General features: G+C 44.8%; 1 protein-coding gene across 3 annotated transcripts in view; it reads left to right on the top strand.

Moving 5' to 3' along the window:
• Positions 1–5,282: 5,282 nt before the first annotated feature.
• Positions 5,283–18,011, top strand: part of LOC115167852 (receptor tyrosine-protein kinase erbB-3) — a 30,678-nt gene continuing 17,949 nt past the window's right edge. For 2 of the 3 annotated variants that reach the window (XM_029722534.1, XM_029722536.1), the window contains exons 1-6: positions 5,283–5,757; positions 11,546–11,700; positions 11,876–12,062; positions 15,949–16,083; positions 16,493–16,555; positions 17,827–17,945. In XM_029722534.1, the coding sequence (XP_029578394.1) occupies positions 5,679–5,757; positions 11,546–11,700; positions 11,876–12,062; positions 15,949–16,083; positions 16,493–16,555; positions 17,827–17,945 (738 nt within the window). In that variant the 5' untranslated portion in view covers positions 5,283–5,678. Of the gene's footprint in view, positions 5,758–7,970; positions 8,220–11,545; positions 11,701–11,875; positions 12,063–15,948; positions 16,084–16,492; positions 16,556–17,826; positions 17,946–18,011 lie in introns of those variants that run through there. The other variant, XM_029722537.1, reaches the window with a different exon arrangement.

Raw genomic sequence — 18,011 nt, forward strand, 5'->3', positions numbered from 1 at the left:
CTCAAGACCACCTCCAGGTATCAATGACAAGCGGATCGCCATCGGACCCCGGCTCCACCCGGGATCTGCCCCTCCGGGTGGAATCCCGCAAACTCTCCCCCTGGTTTATCAGATCATTTCCCATCGCCAAGATTATTAGCCCCTCTGTTGTTCGTTTTCTGTTGCTCCGTACCCTTCGTATACATCCCACCTTTCATGTGTCCAGAGTCAAACCTATGTCTCACAGCCCTATGTCTCCTGACCCTTGCCTGTCCTGACTCTGAGCCGGCCTGCCTGACCACTCTGCCTTCCCCTGACCCTGAGCCTGCCTGCCGACCTGTGCCTTTGCCCCACCTCTGGATTGTTGACCTCTGCCTACCCTGACCCTGAGCCTGCCTGCCGTCCGGTACCGTTGCCCCACCTCTGGTTTACTGACCCCTGCCTGCCTTGACCTGTCTATTGCCTACCCCTGTTGGAATATTAAACCATTGTCAATTTGATGTGTCTGCATCTGGGTCTTACCTTGATTCCTGATAATCACAATATATTTTACAATAGTTATCTTTTGTTTGTTTTTAATCCCATCCTTCAGCTACCTTCAACCCCTCCCACCTATCTCTGAAGACCATCCATTTGGATTTCTATTTGCCATATATTTTTAACTGTGCTGTTTAAAAATGTTCTGAACCTCAGTACATTTTACGGACACAGTATATTGTACATAAGTTATCTTGTCTCCCGAGTGGCACAGCAGTCTAAGGCACTGGATCGCAGTGCTAGAGGCGTCACTACAGACCCGGGTTTGATCCCGGGCTGTATCACAACCGGCCGTGATCGGGAGTTCCATAGGGCGGCGCACAATTGGCAGTGCATTGTCCGGGTTAGGGGAGGATTTGGCCGGGGTGGCTTTACAAAAAGGCCGTCATTGTAAATAATAATTTGTCCTTAAATGACTTGCCTAGTTAAATTAAATAAATTGTTGTTTTTAGTCCCACCCTTCAGCTCCACTCAATCCCTCCCATCTATCTCTTAACACCATCCATTTTTTTATTTGTATTTGCCATATCTTTTTCAACTGTGCTGTGATGTATCTTTTATGGATTCCTAATATTCTGAACAGGTCTCTCGATATATTCTATCGAGTATGTAGAAACAAAATTTGAACTAAAAGGTACACCATATTTAAAGGGATGGCTTAAGATACATGTACTGAAAACCAGTGGTGGACGGTGCCATTTTTTTAATGAGTATGGCCTTTTATTCTATTACTGCATATTGGATGACTGTCAATCATATTCCATTCACCCAGCACAATGTAACATCGATAGGTTTAGGCTACTACATGATACTCTAATTGTCCCTGTACCCATCATGAGGTTGCTACAACCTACCTTACGAATTAAAGTATACAATGTAGGTTCACAGGTCGAGAGAAAAATGTAAATAATCAAGGTGATAGACAGTGACACATTCAATACTGCCTTGCACACTCTTTCCTGCATCATTAATCCAACAGTTGCAAATGAGAGTTTCTATTGGACAAATTCAGGTAGGTTTTTGTTGGACAAATTCAGGTAGGTTTTGTTATGTTTGCTTCCGTTAAGAAAAGTTTTTCAACAAAATCGGCAGTTCACTTTCATAGCAGCCACATACAAACAGCATGATTTCTTTGCTCATTGTATAAGTCCTTCTCACATCTACACGCTCTTGTCCACTCACCTTTTCCCTTTGATTGTGGACTTCAGTGCACAATACAACAGCTGTCTGTGACCAGGCGGAAAAACCTTTCCAAGCCAAACCTTCATAACTTAACCACTAACCGCTACACACAGCCTACATCATTGCCACCATATTAGCTAACGTCATAGTGAACATAGCTGCTAGAACTAACGCGCTGGTAAACCCGCTACAATCATGCAGTACAGTGTACAGCAAGCAGTTTAGCAGTTCGACGGTGGGCCCGTCGAAAGTGGAAAAAAAATACAAGGAAATATTGCTATCTCTCTCTCTCCCTCTCTGTTACTTCTCCTTCATTTTTGAAGAAATGAATTTGTTCAAAACTGTTCAACTATTGTTTTTTTCTCTCTTTGAGTCAACTACTCACCACATTTTATGTACTGCAGTGCTAGCTGGCTGTAGCTTATGCTTTCAGTACTAGATTTATTCTGTGATCCTTTGATTGTGTGAACAACATGTCAGTTCATGCTGCAAGAGCTCTGATAGGTTGGAGGACGTCCTCCGGAAGATGTCAAAATTACTGTGTAAGTCTTTGGAAGGGGGTGAGAACCATAAGCCTCCTAGGTTTTGTATTGAAGTCAATGTACACAAAGGAGGACGGAAACTAGCTGTCCTTCGCCTAAACCATGGTGCTACCCCAGAGATTGCTGTTGAGGCTACTGTAGACCTTCATTGCAAAACGGTACGTTTTATTAAATTATTTCTCGGCGTGAATATATATTTAGTATAGTGTTATCTAAAAAGGATAACTTTTTTAATGTTTCACTATTTTTAATTTCATGAAATTCACTGAGGAGGATGGTCCTCCCCTTCCTCCTCCGAGGAGCCTCCACTGCTGAAAACTCTATTGAATGAAAACTCTACAAGAAAATCTGTTCACCAGCAAGTGGGTTTTCAGCAGTTGCGTTACATTTATTCAGAGCGCACAAGGGAACCACACCTGCAAAGCCCGTTATGCACCTTCATAAGGTAAGTCTGAATACCAACTACTGAGAAGTGCCTAGGAAAGGCGTAATTTCCTATGTCAGAATTGGGCCCTGAGAGAATTGGGAAATGGTCACATCCTGCAGCCACTAGGTGGATCCACTATTCAAATTGTCAAATTACTTTAAAGTAAACATATTTGTTTGAATAAAAATAAGATACTATGCTTACACGTTTTTTTAAACACATCTATAAATACTGTATAAGTGTCTATATACACCACCGTTCAGAAGTTTGGGGTCACATTTTTTGTCCGTTAAAATAACATATAATTGATCAGAAATACACTGCAAATGTTGTAAATGACTATTGTAGCTGGAAACGGCTGATTTTTTTAATGGAATATCTACGTAGGTGGCCTTCTTTAGACTAGTACAGAATCTGGATCATCAGCATTTGTGGGTTCGATTACAGGCTCAAAATAGCCAGAAACAAAGCACTTTCTCCTGAAACTCGTCAGTCTATTCTTGTTCTGAGAAGTAAAGGCTATTCCATGCGAGAAATTGCCAAGAAACTGAAGATCTTGTACAACGCTGTGTACTACTCCCTTCACAGAACAGCGCAAACTGGCTCTAACCAGAATAGAAAGAGGAGTGGAAGGCCCCGGTGCACAACTGAGCAAGAGGACAAGTACATTAGTGTCTAGTTTGAGAAACAGATGCCTCACAAGTCCTCAACTAACAGCTTCATTAAATAGTACCCACAAAATCAAAGTCAACAGTGAAAAGGCGACTCCGGGATGCTGGCTTTCTAGGCAGAGTTGCAAAGAAAAAGCCATATCTCAGACTGGCCAATAAAAATAAAAGATTAAGATGGGCAAATGAACACAGAGGAAGATTGGAAAAAAGTGTTAAGGACAGACAAATCTACGTTTGAGGTGTTCGGAACACAAAGAAAAACATTGGCGAGAAGCAGAAAAAATGAAAAGATGCTGGAGGAGTGCTTGACGCCATCTGTCAATCATGGTGGAGGCAATGTGATGGTCTGGGGGTGCTTTGGTGGTGGTAAGGTGGGAGATTTGTACAGGGTAAAAGGGATCTTGAAGAAGGAAGACTATCACTCCATTTAGCAACGCCATGCCATACCCTGTGGCTTCATTGGAGCCAATTTCCTCCTACAACAGGACAATGACCAAAAGCACAGCTCCAAACTATGTAAGAACTATTTATGGAAGAAGCATTCAGCTGGTATTCTGTCTATAATGGAGTGGCCAGCACAGTCACCGGATCTCAACCCTATTGAGCTGTTGTGGGAGCAGCTTGACCGTATGGTACGTAAGAAGTGCCCATCAAGCCAATCCAACTTGTGGGAGGGGCTTCAGGAAGCATGGGGTGAAATCTCTTCAGATTACCTCAACAAATTGACAACTAGAATGCCAAAGGTCTGCAAGGCTGTAATTGCTGCAAGTGGAGGATACTTTGACGAAAGCAAAGTTGGAAGGACACAATTATTATTTCAATTAAAAATCATTATTTATAACCTTGTCAACATCTTGACTATATTTCCTATTCATTTTGCAACTCATTTCATGTATGTTTTCATGGAAAACAAGGACATTTCTAAGTGACCCCAAACTTTTGAACGGTAGTGTATGTCTGTAATATAAGTATCATAAGTGTCTATAACTCATGTACATCAGTCAAATGCCACTGCTCCTACACATTTTCAACCTACTATGCTTTGTCTAAGCGTGTGAATATATCTTTACATCAGTTCGTCTATAGTCCCTCATTATGGAAACGGAAATAATAACAGTGTGTTACATATTCATCACAACCAGCTATTTATTTCCTGTGAAGTTAGCTGCTCTCTTTTCAGAGTGTCACATGCCATGGAATGTTGGCCCTGTTATGTGTTCTGTGTTGTGTGTTCTGTGTTCCCTTCTGTAGCATAGATTCTATGTTCTGGGTTTGGGATCAGATGTCACTTGACCATTTGACAATGATGCCATTGTGACAGGCTACTCCATAAGTATCAAAGCAGCACTGATTAACCAGTTGACAGGGCTGGAGAACAGTACTGCCCTTCACTGCATAGAGACAGCACAGCCACTCAGACCCTAACCCTGACACTGAATGAAAGTAACACTGGTCCCATCCCAAATACTCTACATGGAACAAAAATACCCACATTTAGGATTATGCTAAATACAGTTATTATATAGTTTCGGGAAGCCTACTAAGCTTTTCTTTAAGATGTCTTTTCATGGATAAGCAAGTATGTTGTTATTAGCCTACACGTGTTATTATTCTCACCAATTTGAGTAACTGAATGTCTGTGTAGGCCTAATCATTTTAACGACAGGATTCACCCAAGCAATAACCAGATTGAAAAACGATCCATCAACTGGTTTATTCCATTACTATAATAAGCTTATTTACTGTGATTTGATTTACACATTTGTCTAGATATGGTTGTTTTCATATAATTGTATATCAGATGAATCCTTGACCTTTTATTCGTTGCAAATATTCTGGTAATGTTTTACAGTAGCCACATGAAATTGATTTTCTCAGCGCTCAGAAGGAACGACCTCCCGATCGGTAAAACCGACTGATCTGGCCAATCAAGTGAGCTGTCTGGTGTGGATCACCGCTAGGGAGTGAGAGCTGAGCGTAAAAAAACTAGTTCACGTTTGCCAAACTCCGAAATTGACGCACCATATCAGAATTGTATCAACAACAACAAAACATCTAAATCATTTATGTTTTTTGTTGTTGTTTCAAGATATTGGAACATTGTAAATTAACTTTAGGCTACGCATTCCAAAGCTGAAGTCATCGTGATACTGAAACCTGGACCTATCATCAACTGAAAGTGGACTTGAGTCTTCTGAAAATCTATATTGAAGCCATCATTTGCTGATCTTTATTGCCTTTAAAAACAAACGTCTCATTAACAAATCGAGGACATCTTGGGGATTAAACCGACCTGCTCGACCTGGTCATGGTTATTATTGGACTTGTTTGGACCTAAGCATGGACTGTTGGCAGGTGTCCGTTCTGTGTGTAATGTTTATATCATGTCTACAGCACACGTCGTCGCAAACACAGGAAGGTAGGTGATTTTATGAATGGTGATATGTGTCACTAAATCAAATAGCCAAAAAAATCAACTACAAACTTTGCATATAGAGTTGTAAACCAGGATACCAATTCAGTGTTTATAGGCTGTTCAAACTCTTTTAATCAAGCGTTCTTGAATTGTTTTGATTATTTTCATGAGAATGTATCACACACACACGTTTGTTTTACTATCCTTGATTCCCATTCAAAATCCTATTTTCCATAACCCCTAAACCTTAACCCTTAACCAAACGATAACCTTAACCTTAAAACTATACCATCTCCTAACTCCTAACCCTAACCCTAGTTGTAACCCTAACCCTAAACCTAACCCCTTACCCTAAAATAGCCAGCAAAATGTCCCCACTGGTCCAAATTTTCCTTGTTTTACTATCCTAGACTTCTGGTACGCACAAGGATAGTAAAACCAAACCACACATACACATACACACGCACACACACACACACACACACACACACACACACACACACACACACACACACACACACACACACACACACACACACACACACACACACACACACACACACACACACACACACACACACACACAAACAAAAGTCTATTTCTCAAGAGGTTGCATTCCTGTTCCCAAAGTTTGGTTTGGTTTATTCGGATCCCCAATAGCTTTTGCCGAAGCAGCAGCTATTCTTCCTGGGGCCCACACAAAAACATAAAACGCCACAAGTAACAAAACACTGATACACTGTTTACTGTTATTTTCCCGTTTCACGTGAGAGGATGTGTTGGTCTTGGTGACTGTAGAGGAATCACCTGTTTGCCCTCTTGAGTCACAGCAGAGTAGAACACCTGAACAACAGCACAAGTACCTGTGGCCCTGACAGTGACAGGTCAGCATCTCCAACACTAGAACAAGTATCAGTCAAGGCTTTTGTCAGGCTGTTGCGGTGGACTCAGATGATGATACACCTAAGTGTTTTAGGTGCTGTTTCATCCACTTGGAAGTGGGAAACCTCTGGTTGGTTTAATGGATCCCATGGGATGTTTTGTGGGACAAGAACATGTCGACTCAGTAAAGGTAGACAATGTCCTATTGTGTGTAGACTATAACAAGGTTGACTCAGTATATGCCTCATTAAGCACCTCTTGGGGCATGTTCAGTTGACAGTTTCAGTCATTAACCAAAACCTATATCCTTCTCTTTTTTTCTTTCTATCTTTCTTCATTCTCACTCTCCCGTTCTTGTTCTTTCTCTCTACCTCTCTTTCTCTCTCTCGCTCTCTCTGTCTCTCTCTCACTCTCTCTTTCGCTCTAGCTCTCTCTCTCTCTTTATCGCGCTCTCTGTCTCTCTCTCTCTCTATCGCTCTCTCTGTCTCTCTCACTCTAGCTCCAGCTCTCTGTTTCTCTCTCTCTCTCTCTCTCTCGCTCTCTCTCTCTCTCTCTCTCTCTCTCTCCTACGATCTCCGGTCTCTCCCCTATCTCTCTCACTCCCCCCCTTCCCTCTATTTTAGAGATCAGATAGCTGCTCTGTTCTCTCTCAGAGGAGGGAACTTTTGTTACACCCATTACCACACTGTAATAAGCCTTTCTGATTGCAGTAATATGTCAGCCATTCAGCCAGTGCTGGCAATGTGCCATACACACAGAGCTGATATCCTGTGTCAGGGGACACAAGTCACTGAGAGTCTATTGCCCCTGTTGTAAAGAACACTGGAGGTCAATTAGCTCATTCAAAATGATGGCACTTGTTGCTTTGAGTGACTGTTGGCGGTTGTTTACCAGTGAGCGCTGAGTTGGCTGTATACAATAGTTGGTTGTAGTTTGTGTATTTTGCAGTTCATGTTGGAATTGAGTAGTTATTAACGCGACATCCCAATTCTCTGGTAGATTAGAGATCATTTCAGTGGCGCATGCTTCGATGCGTTCAGCAAAATAGGAATATGTGTTTGTGTGCGCGTGCATTCGTCTATATTTTACTTCCTGATGGATTTCTCCTCACTCTCTTTTTTTCCTGTCCAGTCCACACTCCCATCTATGTGTTTGCAGAGGGCTAAAACTGCCCTTTGAGCCCGAATCAGTGTGTGCAGTGGCTGGATTAGGTGCTTTGTGTTTCTAACTCCACTCCTCTTCTGGGACAATATTTGCTCAGGAGTATGTGCGAATGAACGAGTGTACAAAGATATGGATTACCCATAGGATGTGTGTGTGTGTGTGTGTGTGCGTAAGTACGTGCCTAACCTACGTGCGCATGCATACGTCCTTCTATGCGAGTGCGCACGCCTCCGAGACTTCTCAACATTTTAAGAGCCATCCTTGTCAACCTTCACCTCTCCATGTGTTAGTCATCCTCTGATATCATTCACAAGCTACTGATAAGAAGAGCACCCGAGAAGCTGAAGTTCAGATGTAGTGATAAGGTGTTCCCATTCAATTGTGAGCTACAGCTGCCAACACAATCGAGACAGTTGAAGGTAATGACTAATGTATTAATAAGGAAGAACAGTTTCATTTCATTGTGTCCAGTCACGCATGCAACTGCTCGGGTTGAATAGCTATGGAATAGATTTAGATGACAGTGGATTGTGGATTGTCGACCTTTGGGGGAAGGATATCCTTCTCAACTATCGCGTATATGCAGATGCACAATGTGCATGCATAATGTAGCCAAAATATGATAGACTGTGTCAATGCGGTGTTGTGACGCTGTTTCGATTGGAGGAGCCTTCCCTACACATTCAGCATATGCATATCCGCCATGAATGTGTCTGCACCACATAGAGAGATGTTACGGTGAATGTGTAGAGCTTACACTGCACAATATCTGTGAATGTGACTGTTATAAGTGGTAAATAAGAGATGGTCCCTATGTCTCCTTCCTGCCTCTCTATCTCCCCTCCTTTGACCAGACTGGAGCTCTCCTCTCACACATGGCCTTTTGTCCCATTACCATGATCTCAGCACTGTGGGTCCTCTATCACGCACGCACACGCACACACACACACACACACACACACACACACACACACACACACACACACACAACACACACACACACACACACACACACACACACACACACACACACACACACACACACACACACACACACGCACACACACACACACACACTATCTGTCACTGTATCACTCTTACTTGGAGTCTGACTGGGACACACTGTTCACATTTATAGCTCAGACCTTTACAATGCTATTCTTTGTCTGGCAAGACCATGTTCCGCCCCATCCACCCTCTATCAGCCTCAGGCCTGGTCCACTACATGTAGAGGGGTTACGGCCTGCACTGCTTGAAACACTGCTCCAGACACGTTTCAGACATATCAACAGACATAACATCAAACACTGCTCCAGACACGTTTCAGACATATCAACAGATATAACATCAAACACTGCTCCAGACACGTTTCAGACATATCAACAGATATAACTTCAAACACTGCTCCAGCTGCTGTCATCCCCCTCTTCAAAGGAGGGGACACTCTTGACCCAAATTGCTATAGACCTATATCCATCCTACCCTGCCTTTCTAAGGTCTTCGAAAGCCAAGTCAACAAACAGATCACCGACCATTTCGAATCCCACCGCACATTCTCCGCTATGCAATCTGGTTTCAGAGCTGGTCATGGGTGCACCTCAGCCACGCTCAAGGTCCTAAACGATATCGTAACCGCCATCGACAAGAAACAATACTGTGCTGCCGTTTTCATTGACCTGGCCAAAGCTTTCAACTCTGTCAATCGCCACATCCTCATCAGCAGACTCAATAGCCTTGGGTTCTCTAATGATTGCATTGCCTGGTTCACCAACTACTTCTCTGATAGAGTTCAGTGTGTCAAATCGGAACCGTCCAGAGTAGTGATGCAGGACAGGCGGGCAGGTGCAGGCAGAGCATGCATTTAATTTTACTTGTATTTAGGAGCAGTTGGAGGCCACGGAAGGAGAGTTGTATGACATTGAAGCTCGTCTGGAGGGTTGTTAACACAGTGTCCAAAGAAGGGCCAGAAGTATACAGAATGGTGTCGTCTGCGTAGAGGTGGATCAGAGACTCACCAGCAGCAAGAACGACATCATTGATGTATACAGAGAAAAGAGTTGGCCCAAGAATTGAACCCTGTGGCACCTGCCGGCCTGTTGTCCAGACCTCTGGCAGTCTCTATGGGGGTGCCACAGGGTTCAATTCTTGGGCCAACTCTTTTCTCTGTATACATCAATGATGTCGTTCTTGCTGCTGGTGAGTCTCTGATCCACCTCTACGCAGACGACACCATTCTGTATACTTCTGGCCCTTCTTTGGACACTGTGTTAACAACCCTCCAGACGAGCTTCAATGCCATACAACTCTCCTTCCGTGGCCTCCAACTGCTCCTAAATACAAGTAAAATTAAATGCATGCTCTGCCTGCACCTGCCCGCCTGTCCTGCATCACTACTCTGGACGGTTCTGACTTAGAATATGTGGACAACTACAAATACCTAGGTGTCTGGTTAGACTGTAAACCCTCCTTCCAGACTCACATCAAACATCTCCAATCCAAAGTTAAATCAAGAATTGGCTTCCTATTTCGCAACAAAGCATCCTTCACTCATGCTGCCAAATATACCCTAGTAAAACTGACCATCCTACCGATCCTCGACTTCGGCGATGTCATTTACAAAATAGCCTCCAATACCCTACTCAACAAACTGGATGCAGTCTATCACAGTCCCATCCGTTTTGTCACCAAAGCCCCATATACTACCCACCACTGCGACCTGTACGCTCTCGTTGGCTGGCCTTCGCTTCATAATCGTCGCCAAAACCACTGGCTCCAGGTCATCTACAAGACCCTGCTAGGTAAAGTCCCCCTTTATCTCAGCTCGCTGGTCACCATAGCAGCACCCACCTGTAGCACGCGCTCCAGCAGGTATATCTCTCTGGTCACCCCCAAAGCCAATTCCTCCTTTGGCCGTCTTTCTTTCCAGTTCTCTGCTGCCAATGACTGGAACGAACTACAAAAATCTCTGAAACTGGAAACACTTATCTCCCTCACTAGCTTTAAGCACCAGCTATCAGAGCAGCTCACAGATTACTGCACCTGTACATAGCCCATCTATAATTTAGCCCAAACAACTACCCCTTCCCCTACTGTATTTATTTATTTTATTTATTTTATTTTGTTCCTTTGCACCCCATTATCTCTATTTCTACTTTGCACTTTCTTCTACTACAAATCTACCATTCCAGTGTTTTACTTGCTATATTGTATTTACTTTGCCACCATGGACTTTTTTGCCTTTACCTCCCTTATCTCACCTCATTTGCTCACATCGTACATAGACTTATTTTTCTACTGTATTATTGACTGTATATTTGTTTTACTCCATGTGTAACTCTGTGTTGTTGTATGTTGTCGAACTGCTTTGCTTTATCTTGGCCAGGTCGCAATTGTAAATGAGAACTTGTTCTCAACTTGCCTACCTGGTTAAATAAAGGTGAAATAAATAAAATAAAATAAAATAAACAGATATAACATCAAACACAGCTACAGACACTGCTACAGACACGTTTCAGACATATCAATGTACAAAACATCAGACAAAGTGTCAATAGATTATTCATCACAATTATAGATCACTCATCAACGTGATGAATCCAAATGTCCAGGTGCTCTGTTGAGCACATTGTGGCATAAGTATTTGTAGAAAAGTGCTATGCAATTTGACTGATTCATTATATGAACAACTCTGACAACAAACCGTCTGTAGTGTGATGTCCCTTCTTCCCCGTGTGTGTTTCCTCAGTGGTGTGTCCTGGTACCCAGAATGGGCTGAGCTCCACCGGGTCTCAGGAGAACCAGTACAACCTGATCAAGGACCGCTACACAGGCTGCGAGATTATTATGGGTAACCTGGAGATCACCCAGATAGAAAGTGACTGGGACTTTTCCTTCCTTGGGGTGAGAGAGCAGCCATTTTGTTCTATTCTCTGTTCTTGTTGTTGTTGTTGTTGTTGTTGTTGTCATCTTCTTCTTCTTCTAGTCCATGAGACATGTCCATCAGGCCTCCACTGGTAATCGAGGTGATCTGTTAATGTGACTGTCTCTGACCTTATTCTAACTCCTGTCCCTCCAGACCATCAGAGAGGTAACAGGCTACATCCTAATCGCCATGAACCACTTCAGACGTCTGCCTCTGGAACAGCTGCGTGTGATCCGTGGTAACAGCCTGTACGACCGGGGCTTCGCCCTCTCTGTGTTCCTCAACTACCCCAAGCAGGGCTCCAATGGACTGCAGCACCTGGGACTCACACACCTCACCGGTGAGGAGAGGAGAGGAGAGGAGAGGAGAGGGAGGAAGGGGTGGAGGAGAGGAGGAGAGGAGGAGGGAGTGGGTAGAGGAAGATGAGAGAGGAGAGTACAGAAGGAAAGAGTAGAGGTGAGAAGGAACGATAGTGGATAAATTGAACGGGTGCTACCCTGGGTCAAAGAGAGAGCCAGGCAGAGTGAAGCTCCAGTACCACACGGGTCCAAAGAGGACAAGGATTTAAAGTAGGATACAAATCAAATTAAATCAAACGTTATTTATCACATGCACTGAATACAACTGGTGTAGACTTTATAGTGAAATAATTGACTATGAACCTTTCCTAACAATGCTATGTTTAAAAAAAAAGAATGATTAAAAATAAATAGTAACTAACAGAAGAGGAATAAAATAAAATACACAAGAATGGAGCTATATACAGGAAGTACTAGTACCAGATCAATGTGGAGCTATATACAGGAAGTACCAGTACCAGATCAATGTGGAGCTATATACAGGAAGTACCAGTACCAGATCAATGTGGAGCTATATACAGGGAGTACCAGTACCAGATCAATGTGGAGCTATATACAGGGAGCACCAGTACCAGATCAATGTGGAACTATACACAGGGAGCACCAGTACCAGATCAATGTGGAGCTATATACAGGGAGTACCAGTACCAGATCAATGTGGAGCTATATACAGGAAGTACCAGTACCAGATCAATGTGGAGCTATATACAGGGAGTACCAGTACCAGATCAATGTGGAGCTATATACAGGGAGTACCAGTACCAGATCAATGTGGAGCTATATACAGGAAGTACCAGTAAGGTGACTAGACATCAGGATAGATAATAATAAGGTATTTGAGGTAGATGTGTACATGAAGGCAGGGTAAAGTGACTAGGTATCAGGATAGATAATAATAAGGTATTTGAGGTAGATATGTACATGAAGACAGGGTAAAGTGACTAGGCTTCAGGATAGATAATAATAAGGAATTTGAGGTAGATATGTACATGAAGGCAGGGTAAAGTGACTAGACATCAGGATAGATAATAATAAGGTATTTGAGGTAGATATGTACATGAAGACAGGGTAAAGTGACTAGGCATCAGGATAGATAATAATAAGGTATTTGAGGTAGATATGTACATGAAGGCAGGGTAAAGTGACTAGGCATCAGGATAGATAATAATAAGGTATTTGAGGTAGATATGTACATGAAGGCAGGGTAAAGTGACTAGGCATCAGGATAGATAATAATAAGGTATTTGAGGTAGATATGTACATGAAGGCAGGGTAAAGTGATTAGACATCAGGATAGATAATAATACGAGTAATATAAAGAACAGAGTAGCAGCAGCATATGATGAGTGTAAAAGTGTGTGAGTGTATATTGTTTGAATGTGTGAGGGTTTTGTGTGGGAGTGACAGTGTAGTGTGTGTGAGTGTGTATATGGTGTGTATATAAAGTCTAGTGAGTGTGCGTAGGGTCAGTGTAAGATAGAGTCAGTGCAGATAGTTCAGGTACCATTATCTGACTGTTTAGCAGTCTATTTAAAGTATTAACCTAAACCTAGCCCCAACCACAACCCTAAACCTAGCTTCATATCCACATCCCCGTTCAACCCTAGCCCCAACCACAACCCTAACCCTAGCTTCATGTCTACATCCCCGTTCAACCCTAGCTTCATGTCCACATCCCCGTTCAACCCTAGCCCCAACCACAACCCTAACCCTAGCTTCATGTCCACATCCCCGTTCAACCCTAGCCCCAACCACAACCCTAACCCTAGCTTTATGTCCACATCCCCGTTCAACCCTAGCCCCAACCACAACCCTAACCATAGCTTCATGTCCACATCCCCGTTCAACCCTAGCCCCAACCACAACCCTAACCCTAGCTTCATATCCACATCCCCGTTCAACCCTAGCCCCAACCACAACCCTAACCCTAGCTTCATGTCCACATCCCCGTTCAACCCTAGCCCCAACCACAACCCTAACCCTAGCTTCAGGTCCACATCCCCGTTCAACCCTAGCCCCAACCACAACCCTATCCCTAGCTTCATGTCCACATCCCCGTTCAACCCTAGCCCCAACCACAACCCTAACCCTAGCTTCATGTCCACATCCCCGTTCAACCCTAGCCCCAACCACAACCCTATCCCTAGCTTCATGTCCACATCCCTGTTCAACCCTAGCCCCAACCACAACCCTATCCCTAGCTTCATGTCCACATCCCCGTTCAACCCTAGCCCCAACCACAACCCTAGCTTCATGTCCACATCCCCGTTCAACCCTAGCCCCAACCACAACCCTAACCCTAGCTTCATGTCCACATCCCCGTTCAACCCTAGCCCCAACCACAACCCTATCCCTAGCTTCATGTCCACATCCCCGTTCAACCCTAGCCCCAACCACAACCCTAACCCTAGCTTCATGTCCACATCCCCGTTCAACCCTAGCCCCAACCACAACCCTAACCCTAGCTTCATGTCCACATCCCCGTTCAACCCTAGCCCCAACCACAACCCTATCCCTAGCTTCATATCCACATCCCCGTTCAACCCTAGCCCCAACCACAACCCTAACCCTAGCTTCATGTCCACATCCCCGTTCAACCCTAGCCCCAACCACAACCCTATCCCTAGCTTCATGTCCACATCCCCGTTCAACCCTAGCCCCAACCACAACCCTATCCCTAGCTTCATATCCACATCCCCGTTCAACCCTAGCCCCAACCACAACCCTAACCCTAGCTTCATGTCCACATCCCCGTTCAACCCTAGCCCCAACCACAACCCTAACCATAGCTTCATGTCCACATCCCCGTTCAACCCTAGCCCCAACCACAACCCTATCCCTAGCTTCATGTCCACATCCCCGTTCAACCCTAGCCCCAACCACAACCCTAACCCTAGCTTCATGTCCACATCCCCGTTCAACCCTAGCCCCAACCACAACCCTAACCCTAGCTTTATGTCCACATCCCCGTTCAACCCTAGCCCCAACCACAACCCTAACCCTAGCTTTATGTCCACATCCCCGTTCAACCCTAGCCCCAACCACAACCATAACCGTAACCCTAATCTTAGAGAGAGAACTAAAAGAGTACCAATTAAATGAGGAAAAACAAAAGAGGGTGGACGGAGGAGAAATGATAGAAGAGAAGAGGATAGAGTCCAGACAAGGAGGACAAACGATGTAATATGTGTAATGTGTTTGCTCTTACCAATGTGTCAAGTGAGAAGACTTGAGAAGACACTATGTGCTGTATGGAGTGTGTGGGAGGCAGTAGCTAGGAATGTCTCGGGGTTACTCTAGTACACCACACCCTCAGTGTGCAGACAGGTGTGTAGTGTAGCATGGCGAGGGGGAGAGGGGGTGGGGGGGGGTGGGGGGGTTAGGGAATGAGGGAGCATTGATGGTGAAGACCTGATTAATGACTCTATGGATGCATCCCAAATGGCAACCTAATTCCCTTTATAAAGCATAGGCTCTGTTCAAAAGTAGTGCACCATATAGGGAATATGTAAGGAATCATTCACCATTTGGGACGCTGCCTATACTGTGAAAGCAGAGTTTCCAGTATTACCAACGACACAGGGTTTCACCTTAAGTTGTATCTGTGTGCTTGTGTACATGTGTCTAACATCTTACACAAACCCTCCAGCTTCCCAGAAAAGAGCAGGTTCTTCCTACGTGCTCCAGCAAGTCTGGGCTATTGTTTAATGTAAGGAGAGTCAAATTGGAACTGTCTCCCTGTAGAATTCCTGCCAACTGATTTCTCTCTCTCCCTCTCCCTCTCCCTCTCCCTCTCCCTCACCCTCTCCCTCTCTCTCTCTCTCACTTTCTCTCTCTCTCCCTCTCTCTTACTCGCTCTCTCTACAGAGATTCTGGAGGGAGGTGTCCAGGTCGTTCACAACAGGTTCCTGAGATATGGTCCCTGGGTGAACTGGGATGATATTGTGAGGGACAGGGACAGGGCCAAGGCTCCCATTGAGATCCAGTTGAATGGCGAGAGAGGTCAGTGTCTGTCCATTAGAATAGGACATGTAGTTAGAGCTATGACCCAAGTCATAGACTGTTCTCTCTGCTACCGCAAGGCAAGCGTTAACGGAACGCCAAGTCTAGGACCAAAAGGCTCCATAACAGCTCCTACCCCCAAACCATAAGACTGCTGAACAATTAATCAAATGGCCACCCAGACTATTTATATGGACCCCCCTGATAAGGTATTCGGCGCATGGGACAAATAACATTTGATTTGATTAGAGCCTGATCTGATGCATTTGGAAAATAAAAAAAGAGATCAGGATTCCGGTTGAGATTCCGAACTCTGGCTAGAGCATGAACTTTGACCTCTTTGACCGCTATTCCTGGGTCAGCCATTGGCTGCTATATCTGACTGATAATGATGTTCCATTATCTGTAGGGCCTTGTCACCCCTCCTGTGGGGAGAACTGCTGGGGGCCTGATGAAGTGCACTGCCAGATCTGTAAGTTCATCTCTGCCTGCTCTGCCTCTGAATGGTCTCTAAAGGGTCTCTGAATGGTCTCTGGATGGTCTCTGAATGGTCTCTGAATGGTCTCTGGATGGTCTCTGGATGGTCTCTGGATGGTCTCTGGTTGGTCTGTGGATGGTCTCTGGATGGTCTGTGGATTGTCTGTGGATTGTCTCTGGATGGTCTGTGGATGGTCTCTGAATGGTCTCTGAATGGTCTCTGGATGGTCTCTGGTTGGTCTGTGGATGGTCTCTGAATGGTCTCTGGATGGTGTCTGAATGGTCTCTGAATGGTCTCTGAATGGTCTCTGGATGGTCTTTGGATGGTCTCTGGTTGGTCTGTGGATGGTCTCTGGATGGTCTGTGGATTGTCTGTGGATGGTCTCTGGATGGTCTGTGAATGGTCTCTGAATGGTCTCTGAATGGTCTCTGAATGGTCTCTGTTTTGTCTCTGGGTGGTCTGTGGATGGTCTTTGAATGGTCTCTGAATGGTCTCTGGAGGTTCTCTGAATGGTCTCTGAATGGTCTCTGGATGGTCTCTGAATGGTCTGTGGACGGTCTCTGAATGGTTTCTGAATGGTCTCTGGGTGGTCTCTGAATGCTCTCTGGATGGTCTCTGAATGGTCTCTGAATGGTCTCTGAATGGTCTCTGTCTGAATGGTCTCTGGATGGTCTGTGGATGGTCTCTGAATGGTCTCTGAATGGTCTCTGGATGGTCTCTGAATGGTCTCTGAATGCTCTCTGAATGGTCTCTGAATGGTCTCTGAATGGTCTCTGTCTGAATGGTCTCTGGATGGTCTGTGGATGGTCTCTGAATGGTCTCTGAATGGTCTCTGAATGGTCTCTGAATGCTCTCTGGATGGTCTCTGAATGGTCTCTGGCTGGTGTCTGGGTGGTCTCTGGGTGGTCTCTGAATGGTCTCTGGATGGTCTCTGGGTGGTCTCTGAATGGTCTCTGGATGGTCTATGAATGGTCTCTGAATGGTCTCTGAATGGTCTCTGGATGGTCTCTGGATGGTCTCTGAATGGTCTCTGAATGGTCTCTGGATGGTCTCTGAATGGTCTCTGATTGGTCTCTGAATGGTCTCTGGATGGTCTCTGGATGGTCATTCTCAATCTCTCTCTCTCTCCTCCTCTCTCTATCCCTCACTCTATTTCCAGCTCGCTCACTCACACTGTCTACTTTCTTCCCACTCTCTCTCTTTGTGGTTTGTGACATGTTGTTGGCCATACTGTCCCCTCACTAATCCTCCTCTGTCTCCCTCAGTGACTAAGACAGTGTGCGCCCCTCAGTGTAACGGTCGTTGTTTCGGGACCAGCCCCAGGGACTGCTGTCACATAGAGTGTGCAGGCGGCTGTAATGGACCTCAGGATATGGACTGCTTTGTGAGTGATGAGTACTGCCTCTGTCTCTCTGTCTCTCTCTCTCTCGCTGTCTCTTTCTCTCTGTCT

This window comes from Salmo trutta, chromosome 30 (assembly GCF_901001165.1).
Source record: "Salmo trutta chromosome 30, fSalTru1.1, whole genome shotgun sequence".
NCBI classification, from domain to species: Eukaryota; Metazoa; Chordata; class Actinopteri; order Salmoniformes; family Salmonidae; genus Salmo; species Salmo trutta.